This window comes from Molossus molossus, unplaced genomic scaffold, assembly GCF_014108415.1.
Source record: "Molossus molossus isolate mMolMol1 unplaced genomic scaffold, mMolMol1.p scaffold_m16_p_2, whole genome shotgun sequence".
Taxonomy (NCBI): Eukaryota; Metazoa; Chordata; class Mammalia; order Chiroptera; family Molossidae; genus Molossus; species Molossus molossus.
Genome location: NW_023425355.1, coordinates 2,785,750 through 2,799,224, shown reverse-complemented (window position 1 = coordinate 2,799,224; position 13,475 = coordinate 2,785,750). Strand labels below are relative to the sequence as shown.

The 13,475-nt window shown below is 48.5% G+C and overlaps 1 protein-coding gene across 1 annotated transcript in view; it reads left to right on the top strand.

Moving 5' to 3' along the window:
- The window catches only part of IGBP1 (immunoglobulin binding protein 1), a 30,390-nt gene extending 17,158 nt beyond the window's left edge, over nucleotides 1-13,232 (top strand). The window contains 1 exon segment of the mRNA XM_036271546.1: nucleotides 12,943-13,232. Coding sequence (XP_036127439.1) covers nucleotides 12,943-13,088 — 146 coding nt within the window. The 3' untranslated portion in view covers nucleotides 13,089-13,232.
- The last annotated feature ends 243 nt before the right edge of the window (nucleotides 13,233-13,475 follow it).

The following is a 13,475-nucleotide window of genomic DNA, read 5'->3' as shown; positions in this document are numbered from 1 at the left end:
CAGAAATGGGTTCTGGGTTTTGTCAAATGCTTTTTCAGCGTCTATTGATATCATCATGTGGTTTTTATTCTTCATTTTGTTTATGTGGTATATCACATTTATTGATTTGCGAATATTGTACCAGCCTTGCATCCCTGGGATGAATCCCACTTGGTCATGGTGAATAATTTTTTTGATGTATTGCTGGATCCGATTTGCTAGTATTTTGTTCAGGATTTTGGCATCTATGTTCATCAGGGATATTGGCCTGTAGTTTTCTTTCTTTGTAGTGTCTTTTTCTGGTTTTGGAATTAGAATTATTCTGGCCTCATAAAACGTGTTTGGAAGTCTTCCTTCTTCTTGAATTTTTTGAAATAGTTTGAGGAGAATGGGTGTTAGTTCTTCTTTGAATGTTCGGTAAAACTTCCCCGTGAAGCCATCCGGGCCTGGGCTTTTATTTGCTGGGAGAATCTTGATTACCTCTTCACTTTCCTTAGTTGTTATTGGTCTGTTCAAGTTTTCTATCTCTTCCCTGCCCAGTTTTAGGAGACTATGTTTTCTAGAGATTTGTCCATTTCACTCAGATTGTCGAATTTGTTGCCATATAATTGTTCATAGTAGTTGTTAACGATCTTTTGTATTTCTGTGATGTCAGTTGTTACTTCTCCTCTTTCATTTCTTATTTTGTGTGTTTGGGTTCTCTCTCTTTGTTTCTCTTTGTTTCTTGGTGAGTCTAGCTAAGGGTCCATCAATTTTGTTTATCTTTTCTCAAAACCAGCTCTTTGTTTCATTGATCCTTTGAATTGTTTATTTGGTCTCCATGTCATTTATTTCTGCTCTGATCTTTACTATTTCCTTCCTTCTGCTTGCTCTGGGGTTTTCTTTTTGTTTGCTTTCTAGTTTTTTAAGTTGTGAGGTTAGATAGTCTATTAGAAATTTTTCTTGTTTCTTGAGGTAGGCCTGTAGTACAATGAACTTCCCTCTCAAAACTGCTTTCGCTGCATCCCATAGATTTTGTGTTGTGTGTTCATTTTCATTGGATTCCAGGAAGTTTTTAATTTCTTCCTTGATCTCCTCGGTAACCCATTCATTGTTTAATAACATGCTATTTAGCCTCCATGTGTACCAATGTCTTTGCATATTCTTGTTGCAATTGATTTCTAGTTTCATGCCATTGTGATCTGAGAAGATGCTTGATATGATTTCAGTCTTCTTGAACTTGTAGAGATTTAGTTTGTGTGCTAACAAGTGGTCTATCTTTGAGAATGTCCCATGTGCATTTGAGAAGAATGTGAATTCTCTAGTTTTGGGGTATAAATCTCTGTAGATATCTATGAAATCCATTTGGTCTAGTACTTCATTTAGAGACTCTGTTTCCTTGCTAATTTTTTGTCTAGAGGATCTATCCAGTGATGTCAGTGGGGTGTTGAAGTCCCCTGCTATGATTGTATTGCTGTCAATTTCTCCTTTGAAGTCCTCCAGAAGATTTTTAATATATTTTGGTGCTCCTATATTGGGTGCATATATATTTATCAAGATTATATCTTCCTGTTGGGTAGATCCTTTCAATATTATGTAGTGGCTGTAAGGTAGCCAGGCACTGCCGGTGGAAGGTGGAAAGAAACCAAAGAGCCAAACAGCCGAATAAGCAGAAATCAGGCTTTATTGGGTACACTCCAGGCGGGTTCACAGACTCCGGGGGTCGAGTCCTAGAAGCCACACCCGATGCTGGGGTTTGTGATTTTTATATCTGCACCTATGGCAGCGGGAATTTGTTGTTAGGGTTAGGTCCTGCGTGGCTACGCATGGGAGCCCCTGGAATGTGAGTCTATTGTCCCGGGGCAAACAGTTCCTGGACTAGGAGAGGAGAACGGGACAGGAGTTGATCTATGAGTTCGGGGCAAACAGTTCCTGAAACAGGGTGGGAGTCTAGGTTGGATACGCGAGGTAATGGCTGAACAATTTGCTTGGCGCCAGTTCCCAGGCTATCGGGCATTCCTGACTCTGTGATATAGGAATAGAGGCCAGGTCGTCTTTCTGACTACTTCCTGCTGCACGGGGGCAGCGTCAGAGGAGGGGGGGTCCCGAGTTGGTGTGGTCGAAGTCTGGGGGACTGGTCAAGGGTTGGTAATGTTGTAGCATCATTTGGTGGACCTCTATTGTCCGTGTGAGCTGTGCGAATTAGTCCTGGATGAAGTGGAGAAAACAGGGCAATTAGCAGTATAATTATTATGATGATGGTTGGGCCGAGGAGGGGGAGGAATAAGGAGTACATGGAGGAATTCCACCAGGAGGAGGCGTCTACTGAGAATTTTTGTTTTTTTAAGTTCTGAACTTAGCTGGTGGAGGGTTTCAACGCGGGTTTCTACCAAACCTGCTTCGTTGATATAATAGCAACATTCTTCCCCAAGAAAGAGACAGGTTCCTCCGTGTTCCACTGTGAGGAGGTCCAGGGCCCTTCGATTCTGCATCGACAGCTGAGCCCGAGAGGTGATCTGCCTCAGACGACTGAGGGTGGTAGGCCACATGCAGTCTCCACTGGATGTGGAGGGAGGTGGAGACAGCCTCTGTGACCTTGGAGATGAAGGTGGGCCCGTTGTCTGACTGAATGGAGGTAGGCAGGCCGAAGCAAGGGATGATGTCCCAGACCAGGTGGTCAGCTACAGTCCCCGCAGATTCTGAGGTGGTGGGAAAGGCCTCAATCCATCCTGAAAAGGTATCAACCATAGTTAAAAGATATTTAAGATTTTTGTGTCTGGGCATGTGGGTAAAATCGACCTGCCAGTCCTATCCGGGGAGATGGCCCCGCATCTGGTGAAGTGGGCGATGGATGTGGCAGGCCCCCTGGCTGTTTGTCCTGGAACAGGTAGAGCAGGAGGAATGGGCGGCTTGAATGGTTTGCTGGAGGCGGTTGGGGTGGAAGAGGGGAGAGAGGAAATGGTAAAGAGCCTTAGGTCCAATATGTAGGGACTTGTGGATGTCAGAGATTATCTGGTATCTCTGAGAATCTGGGAGGATGAGGAGGTTGTCCTTGAATGCCCATCCATCCTTGAGCTGGATCTCCGGGGAAGATTGAAAAAGGTCTTGCTCTGTGGAGGAATATTGTGGTCTGTGTGTTTTTGAGAGAAAGCATATAGCAGAGGTGGGGTGTGCACGCGCTATGGAGCGAGCTGTCTCATCGGCAAAGGCGTTTCCCTTAGCAACAGGGGAATTGGAGGTCTGGTGGCCCTTGCATGCATAATGGCCACCCGCGAAGGGAGTTGGATGGCCTGAATGAGCCTAGAAATGAGTGTGCCATTGAGAACAGGCATTCCCTTGGTCGTGAGGAAGCCTCGTTCCTTCCGAATCATACAGTGGGAGTGTGCGATGAGAAAGGCATATTTGGAGTCTGTGTATATGTTGACTGTCTTATTTTTGGCCCAGATGAGGGCCCGGGTCAGGGCGACTAGTTCGGCCTGTTGTGAGGTGGTCCCTAAGGGGAAGCTGTTAGTTTCTATGACCTGGGTGTCAGAGACGATGGCATAGGCGGCCCGCCGGGGCCCCGGTGGTTTGGAGCTTGAGCTGCCATCTATGTAAAGGGTATGTTGGGCTTCTGGCAGGGGATGGGCCATTAGGTCGGGTCGGGGAGATTTAGATTGCTCTAAGATTTCGAGGCAGGAGTGTGTAGAGACGGGCAGGTCAGAGACGAGAAGGAGGGTAGCTGGATTAAGAGGGCTACAGTTGGAGAGGGTGATAGAGGGGTTTTCTATAAAGAGGAGGTGGTACAGCTGGAGTCGGGAGGGCCCAAGATGGGCCAGAGCCTGGTGTAGAGAAGGTCTGTAAGGCGATGGGGAGAGAAGACCTGTAATGGTTGTTGGAGGTTGATCTGCAGAGCCTTGGTGGTGAGATCGGCTGCAGCTGCAAGAGCTCGGAGACAGGGCTGCCATCCGCGAACCGTGGGGTCCAGCTCTCTGGAGAGATAGGCTACCGGGACCAGAGTTGGACCCGTCGGTTGGGCTAAGACTCCGAGAGCTAAGTGGTGTCTCTCCTCAGTATATAGGATGAAGGGTCGTGAGGGATTAGGTAAGGCCAGGGCCGAGGCCAAGCAGAGGGCCTTCAGGAAGGCCGAGAAGGCCTGGCGAACACCTTCGGGGGACGTCAAGGGCCCCTCGGACGTTTCTTTGGCCGCCAGATAGAGGGGTTTGGCTAGAAGGGCAAAGCCTGGGACCCAGTGGCGAAAGAAGCCTACCAGTCCCAGAAATGACTGGATTTCAGCCGCCGAGTTAGGGAGCTGCAGGCCCCGAAGAGCCTGTAGCCTGTCGGTGGTAATGGCTCGATGGGTCGGGGTGACTAGGAGGCCAAGGTAAGTGACAGACGAGGTGGCTATTTGTGCCTTCTTGGCGGATACCCGATATTCCTTGCTGCAAAGGAAATTCAGTACGAGGGTGGTGGCCGTGAGGCAATCGGCCTTGGTTGGTGAGCAGATCAGAAGATCGTCTATATATTGTAAAAGGGTGGAGGGAGTTAAATTGCAAGTGAGTAGGTCTGCAGCTAATGCTTGTCCAAATAGGTGAGGACTGTCCCGGAATCCTTGGGGGAGGACCGTCCAGGTCAGTTGTTGAGCGGTATTGGAAACAGGGTCCTCCCAGGTAAAGGCAAATAGGAAGTGGGAATCCGGGTGGAGGGGTATGGTGAAGAAGGCATCCTTGAGGTCAAGGACTGAAAAATGGGTGGTGGTAGGGGGAATGTGAGAGAGAAGGGTGTAGGGATTGGGGACTACTGGGGAAATGGGGACGACCGCCGCGCCACGTTGATGATGCGGAGGACCTGAACAAGGCGGTACTGTCCTGAGGCCTTTTTAACGGGGAGAATGGGAGTATTACAAGGTGAATTGGTGGAGATCAGGAGGCCTTGTGTCCTAAGCCTGGTGATGATGGGCAGGAGTCCCATCCTATGAGCGTGTGAGATGGAGAATTGCGGGCAATTAGGAAAAGAAGATGGGTCTTTGAGTTTAATTAAAACAGGAGTGTGGTGGGAAGCAATGGTGGGGGTATCCGTGTCCCAGACCTCGGGGTGGACTCCAGGTAGGAGCTGGACTTTGGGGTCTGGGTCAGGCTCAAGGTCGGGACCGGCACCAGTGCCAGCAAGAAGGTCTGTTTCGGGGAGAATGAGATGCTTGCCTGGAGTTTGGACAGAATGTCTCTCCCCAGGAGGGGGACTGGGCATGAGGGCATGACTAGGAAGGAGTGAGAGAACGGGTGACCCTCAAATAGGCAGTTAAGGAGGGTCGTCCGCCGTGGGGTCGAGGGTGATCCATCAATTCCCATGACCGAGACCTGGGAAGGAACTGTAAGGCCCGAATGAGAGGGAAGGACAGAGTAGGTAGCCCCCGTGTCTACCAAAAAGGAGACAGACTTACCCGCTACCTGGAGCATGACCCTGGGCTTGGCGAGGGTAACCGGACTCAAAGAGCCAGGGCCCCCTCAGTCGTCCATTAGCCCCAGCAGTTCTAGGGCCGGGAATGTCTGGTTCTCAGTCCCCCTGCATTGAGGTGCCGAGGGCTGAGCCAGGGTCGGGCAGTCCGACTTCCAGTGGCCCATTTGTTTGCATTGAGGGCAAGGCTTGGTGGGGGGCCTAGGCTGCGGACAGGCCTTCACCCAGTGGCCTTCCTTTCCGCATTTGAAACAGGCGCCCGGGGGCGTGCGCTGTCCTCCTTTGGAGGTCAGTCTTTTTGCCGGTTCCCCTGCCGGCCGGAGGGCCGCCACCAAGGCTTGGGTCTGGAGGCTGACTTTCTGTTGCAGCCGCGCCTGCCGGGCCGCTTCAGCTGTCTCCTTTCGGGCGTTGAAAACTTTGAAAGCCATTTTTACCAGGTCTTGGATGGGAGTCTCAGGGCCCTCTTCAGCCTTTTTTAGTTTTTTTCTGATATCAGGGGTGAACTGGGAGATAAAGTGGGAGGCTAGGATTGTGGCCCCGTTGCGGGACCCCGGGTCTAGGCGGGTATAGCGAACCAGGGCCTCCTGCCGGCGGTTGAGAAAAAGGACCGGGTTTTCTTTGGGGAGCTGGGTAATTTCTCTCAATTTGTCATAGGTAACTACCTTATTGGAGACTGCGTCCATACCCCGAAGGAGGTATCGGAGCATGAGGTTCCGGCGTGGAATATTAGATCCAGGGCCGGCCTGATAGTTCCATGCAGGATCATCCTGGGGAACTGCTTCATTGCCAAGGGGGACAGTATTGTCTACCAGGTGGGCTCTGTCTGCCTGCTGCCTGGCGGCAGAGAGGATACGCTCATGTTCCTCAGGGGTGAGAGTGGAGGTGCAGATTACTGTGATGTCATGCCATGTCAGGTCATAAGTCTGGGACAGGTATCGGAATTCTCTGATGTAGGTTGAGGGGTCAGCTGAGAAGGATCCTAACCGCTTTTCGATCTGAGAGAGGTCCTGGAGGGAGAAGGGGACATGTACCCGCACCAGTCCTTCTGCCCCAGCCACCTCGCGGAGAGGGGCCAGGACAGCAGGCGGGGATTGGGAGTGTGAGATCGGGTATGGGCTGCTACAGGAGAGCCCAGGGGGTCAGCGGGAGGTGGGGCAGCCGGAGCCGGGTCAGGACCGGGGGTCTTCTCCGAGGAGGGTTGGGGGAGGTGATAGGTGATCAGGGAGGTCATCGGGCAGAGAGTAAGGAGGGGGGTCTATAGGAGGTGCCTTTGGGGAAGGGGAAGTCTGGGCTAGGAGAATCTGGAGAGTGGAGCAGTGTGAGCAAAGGTCAGGGCGGGAGCGGAGGTCCCAAAAAGCCTGAATGTATGGGATCTCAGAGTCCTTTCCGGTCCGCCGGCAAAAATTGGCCAGGTCCCGGAGGACGTTGAAGTCAAAAGTACCCATAGGCGGCCGGTGAGACTGGTTGTCTAGGGTGTATTGAGGCCAAGCGACCTGGGACAAGAAGATGAGTTTCTTCTTGTGGAGGGTCTGAGAGTATCCCAATTTGGAGAAATTTATAAGAAGACATCCTAAAGGAGTCTTAGGGTCTATTTTGGATTCGGAGTTCCCCATAATTTAGTGGCCTTCGGGACCCGTAAGTGTCGGAGGAGAAAGGGGATGAGGGAGGCGTCCCTTCCAGATACCTGTCTCCGGACAGTGATAGAGGGGTGACTGAAAGGCGTCCCTTTTAATCAGGCCCCCTATATAGACTCCAGGAGTCGTGAGTGGACAGCCGAGTCTAGGATGAGAGACCCCAGGCGGGGACAGAGGGGTCCAGCAGGAAGGGAAAGGGATCGAATTACTTACGGGTGCAAGCCGTATCTGCAGGGAGCTCCGAATTCAAAGCGGTGGAGGGCGGCACGAGGCAGGGAGGGAGAGGGGGGACTCTCGCCTCAGCCTGCAGGGACCGAGGCGGGTCGCAAAACCCCTCTCCCGGGTTTCGGCACCAGATGTAAGGTAGCCAGGCGCCGCTGGTGGGAGGTAGAAAGAAACCGAAGAGCCAAACAGCTGAATAAGCAGAAATCAGGCTCTATTGGGTACACTCCGGGTGGGTTCACAGACTCGGGGGGTCGAGTCCGAGAAGCCGCGCCCGATGCTGGGGTTTGTGATTTTTATATCTGCGCCTGTGGCAGCGGGAATTTGTTGTTAGGGTTAGGTCCTGCATGGCTACTCATGGGAGCCCCTGGAATGTGAGTCTATTGTCCCAGGGCAAACAGTTCCTGGACTAGGACAGGAGAATGGGACAGGAGTTGATCTATGAGTTCGGGGCAAACAGTTCCTGAAACAGGGTGGGAGTCTAGGTTGGGTAAGCGAGGTAATGGCTGAGCAGTTTGCCTGGCGCCAGTTCCCAGGCTATCGGACAGTGGCCTTGTTTGTCTCTAGTTATGGCCTTCATTTTGAAATCTATTTTATCAGATATGAGTATTGCTACTCCAGCTTTTTTTTCCTTTCCGTTTGCTTGGAAGATTTTTTTCCATCCCTTCACTTTCAACCTATGTGAGTCTTTTGTTGTGAGGTGGGTCTCTTGGAAACAACATATGGATGAGTCCTGCTTTCTTATCCAATCAGCTACTCTGTGTCTTTTTATTGGAGCATCCAATCCATTTACATTTAAGGTGATTAATGATATGTACTTATTTATTGCCATTTTTGTTTAGTGTGGTTATATTTTTCTTCCTATTTTTTCTACTAATTATAGCAGTCATTTTAACATATCTTAGAGTGCTGGTTTGGTGCTAATGTATTCCCTTAGCGTTTTTTTGTCTGGGACGCTCGTTATTTGACCTTTTATTTTGAATGATAGCCTTGCTGGGTAGAGAGTAGTCTTGGATTCAGATCCTTGTTTTTCATGACCTTGATTACTTCGTGCCATTCCCTTCTTGCCTGTGGTGTTTCTGTTGAGAAGTCAGCTAAGAGCCTAATGGGGGTTCCTTTGTAGGTAACCTGTTGCTTATCTCTTTTTGCCTTTAGGATTCTCTCTTTGTCTTTAATTTTTGGCATTTTAATTACTATGTGTCTTGGTGTGGGCCTGTTCGGATTCTTCTTACTTGGGGCTCTCTGTGCTTCTTGAACTTGAATGCCTTCTCCCTTCACCAAATTAGGGAAGTTTTCTGTCACTGTTTTTTCAAATAAATTCTCTAACCCTTGCTCATTTTCTTCTTCTTTGGGGACTCCTATGATGTGAATATTATTACGTTTCCAGTTGTCCCACAATTCTCTTAAGCTGTCTTCCTGTTTTTTAATTTTTTTTTCTTTTGTTTTTCTGATTGGTTGATTTTTTTGTACCCTGTCTTTTAATTCACTGATCTGGTCCTCAGATTTCTCTACTCTGCTGTTTAGACCTTCCAATGTGTTCTTTATTTCTGATATGTCATTCTTCATATCTTCTTGGTGGTTTTTAATTTCCAGTTGGTTGATTTTCAACATTTCTATGTCTTCACTCATGGTGTTGATGTCCTAACTCATGCTGTTGAGCTTCCTCAAGATCATGGCTCTGAATTCTAGCTTTGTCAACTTGCTTAACTGCTCATTTATCTCATCTTTGGTAGAGGTCTCTTGTTCTTTCATTTGGCATTTGTTTCTGTGTTTCGCCATTTTGGCTATCACAGTGGGCTTTGGAGCCTGCCAAATTTTCCCTGTGGGTGTTGGTGTTGTGCTGTTTGTGCCTCCCTCTCCTGGGTTTGGATGAGCCTGGGTGGGCCCATGTTAAACACCACTGTCAGGTCTTACTTTCCTGGGCAGGGTTGCAAGCCCAGGAATGGTTCAGTTATCCTCCAGCTCTTTGCCTGGAGGTTATCAATAGTGGTTACTTGAAGAGCCTTGGGTTCTCAGTTGAATGAAAAACTCCCTCAGGTGCTCAGTGTATGGGGATTTCCCAAGGGTGGGGCAGGTGCTGGTTGGTAATGAGCCTCAATTTGCATTTCAATGGCCCACCTGGGTGGGGTTGAATCTCAGATGGAGGGACCACTGCTTCTCCCCAGAGCCCTGGGAGGGAGCAATATGGCCACCATCCTTGGTGGCCACAACTCAGCAAAAACTCTGAGTGCCCTCCAATCCCAAGTATCCCCACACAGTTCTTGTCCAGTCCACCCTCCCTCTGCTGGAGCCCAAGGTGAGTGGCTGTGGTTTTTTTAGCCTCTGTCCCAGCTCTGCGCTGTGGAGCTGCTTGGGAGTGTAACCCCGAGGGCGCTGCTCACTGCTAAGGCCGCTGCTGTCCGTGGGCTCCCAGACCCCCTCTTGCGCCTCCACAATCCTACCAGGATCGAGTCAGTGTCCCTGGTTATATGGTCCTTGCTAGCTGCTTTTCTGTTGTGTTTTCACATCAATTTGTCTGTGTTTCAGTTGTAATTCCAGTTTGGTCCTGGGAGACGGTCTGTGTAGCTTCCATTCACTTTGCCACCATTTTGGAATCCTCGCTTTTCTGTTTGTTTGTTTTTTTTTATCACTTTTTCCCCATGGGCCAGCTGCAGGTGTTATGATGTGAGCAGGTAAAACTTGGAGAGATACTTGCAGTCCTATTAGTGGTGCAGTGAGTGAACTGAATTCACTGTGACTATAGCAACTGAATAGAGAAGAATATCCCAGAAAGGAGAGAACCACAGAGGAGGAGTCCTAATTCTCTATATAAACCTGCCCACATCTCTGGCTGATGCAAGTTCTACACACACAGGATAGATTCCAAGCACCCTAGGGAGGGTTGAGATAACTGAATGGAGAATGCAGCTGCCACCCAATGCAGAGGAAATAGAATTTGGAAGTTTGGTTTTAGATAAATTAACTGCTAAAATGAAAAATCAATATCCTTTAATGGAATGAAACAATTCAGAATCTGTAGAACATACCACTTACAAAATCTGGGATCCCATTATAAACTACTCTACATATGAAAAGAACAGGAAAATGTTACTTATACTGAAGAGGAAAGCAGTCAGTGGAGACCAACCCCAAGATGACTCATGCTGAAATTAACAGAGAAGGACTTTAAAGCAGCTTAGGTCCGTGTTCAAGGGCAAAGGGGGAATATACTTGTAATGAATTAAAAGATAAGATGTCTCAGCAGAGAAGTACAAACTGTATACAAAAATTCTGGGACGAAAAATACAGTATCTGAACCCTAAAAATCATTGGATGAGCTTAAAAGATGGGCAGTGACAGGAGAAAGTGTCGGTTAACTTTGAAGAGAAACCAGCACAAATTAGCCCATCTGAAAAACAAAAACGATTGGAAATACGTAGCCTCAGTGACTTGTGGAACTGTACATAAAGGTCAGTTAGAATACCACACCAACAGAAGGAGAGAGAAGGGGCCAGAAAAGAGTTGAAGAAATGATGGCTGACATTTTTCTCAAATATGTGAAACACAATGAATAAAGAAACTCACCCATAAGGACATCATGGTCAAACTGCTAAACACCAAAGAAAAAGCAGCAGCCACAGATACAGTACGCATTACATATAACAGAAAGATGATAGGAATAGTTGCCAGCTTCCCATTAGAAACAGTGGAAGCCAGAGATAGTGGAGCAACATCTTTAAAGTGCTGGGGGTTGGGGGGACCCTTTCTTCCCAGAACTTTATATCCAGTGAAAATTTCCATTAAAATGAAGGCATAATTAAGACATTTCCAGATAAATGATAGCTGAAGGAATTCTTCACCAGGAAACTGACATTATGAGAAACGCCAGTTTTTCAGGCTGAAGGAGATAATACCAGATAGAAACTTGAATATTCACGAAAGAATGGAGAACCCTGGCCAGAGTGCCTCAGTTAGTTGGGTGTCAGCCTGTGCACCAGGTGTTTGCCAGGTCGATTCCCAGTCCAGGAAACATGCTCGTGCAGGAGGCGGCAATCGGTGTTTGAAAAAAGAGAGAATAAGCCCGGCTGGTGTGGCTCAGTAGTTGAGCCTGGACCCCTGCACTAAGAGGTCACCGGTTCAATGCCCTGGCCAGTTTGGCTCAGCGGTTAGAGCGTCGGCTTGCGGTCCGGAGAGACCCGGGTTCGGTTCCCGCTAAGGGCACGTACTTCGGTTGCAGTTTGTCCCCGGCCCTGGTTGGTCGTGTGAGTGGCGGCCACTCGATGTGTCCCTTCACGTCGATGTTTCTCTCTCTCTCCCTCCCACTCTATCTGTACAAAAAATGGAAAAATATCCTCGGGTGAGGATAAAAAAAAAAAAAAAAAAAGTCACCGGTTCAATTCCCGGTCAGGGCACGTGCCCAGGTTGTGGGCCCGATCCCCAGTGGGGGGCATGCAGGAGGTGGCCAGTCGATGTTCTCTCTCATTGATGTTTCCATCTCTCCCTCTCCCTTCCTCTCTCTTACATCAATAAAGAAAAAAATTTTTTTTTAAAAAGGAGATAATGAGGAGCCACAGAAATGGTAATCAAGTGGGTAAATACAAAGGGCTATCTCCCTCCACTCCCAACTTTTAAAAACTACATATGGCTGGTTTTTTTTGTTTTTTTGTTTTTGTTTTTTTGTTTTTTGCATTTATCTTCAGATAGAGCGGGAGGGATGGAGGGAGAGAGAGAAAAACATCGATATGAGAGGGACACATCGAGTGGTGGCCACCCACATGACCCCAACTGGGGTCGGGGAGAAACTGCAACCCAGGTACGTGCCCTTAGCAGAAACCGAAGCCAGGACTCTCCAGTCCGTGGGCTGAAACTCTAACCACTGAGCTAAACCAGACAGGGCTACATATGGCTTCTTAAAGCAAAAATTATATTGTCCTGTGGGGCTTATAATGTATATAGATGGAATACATATGACAGCTTTAGCAAAAAGGACAGAGAGTAAATGGAACTATTTTTTGTGAGATTGTCCTATTTTAAGTGAAGTGGTGCGTATTATCTACTGTTGTGTAACAAATTACTCTAAAACTTAGCAACTTAAAATAATAAACGTTTATTGCCACCCATAGTTTCTGAGGGTGAGGACTCACGGGGCAACTTAACTGGGTGGCTTTTTTTTTTAAATGTTTCTGTTGTTTTTATTTTTTAGAGAGAGGAATGGAGAGAGAGAAACATTGTGAAAGAGACATCGTGCCTCCTGCACGCCCCCTACTGGGGATCAAGCCAACAACCCAGGCTTGTGCCCTGAACTCTCAGTCCCTGGGATGACACTCAATCCACTGAGCCACGCCGGACGGGCCAGATTTTTCACTTTAGTGTTTTGGGTTTGCTGGGGTTTTATTGGTTGGTTGGTGTGTTGTTGTTTTTTTTTTGGGGGGGGGGACATTTAGCCATTTCAGTAATCACTCTTTCCCCAAATAGAATTCCTCCTGAGGGGTGACCTCTGTGTTTTGGCCTTGTTGTGGAAAGCACTGAGAGCATCCTCTTACTGTCGCTTCACATGTCCTCTGTCAGGTAGATAGTGCTCTCCCCACCTCTGGCCCAGGGCAGGCAGCCAGCTCTGTTCCTTGTTCTCCTTTTATGTGATTGTGCCCAGAGTGCTGCTGCGGCCCCTGACAGGCCATTGGCTGCTCATCGCTTTCTCATTTGTCTACTTTGACAGAGGTCAGAAGAGCAGCTCAGCAACAGGAAGAGCAGGAGCCAAAGGAAGATGAGGAGGATGAGCAAACGCTCCAGCGAGCTCGGGAGTGGGATGACTGGAAGGATACCCATCCTAGGGGCTATGGCAACCGCAAGAACATGGGTTAGTCTCCCCACAACAAGACGGGACTCCAAGGGTGCACGTCTTCCCCTCCCTGGGCTCCGGCTTCAGCTCTGTACCACGAAGACGCTGAATCCTGCTTTGCATTCAATAAAGTGTCAAGGAATTACATGTGTATTTGTTCCCTAGATGATAAGCCAGCGATCTCTTTGGCATTATTCTAATCGTGTTGTATTTCCGTTTCTCAGGTGGAAAGAAGAGAGTACTGAGAAATGGCTCTGTGTAATCAGTGGCTGTATGAATTTTCCTTAAAAAAGAAGTAAAGTCCTGTTCTATTACACGAGGCTGGGCAGAAATACCGGTATCAGCTGTTTGGGGAGGGGGTCAGCCGTGGGTCCCTGGGCTTGTGGAGAGATCCTGGTTGTCTCCTTTCG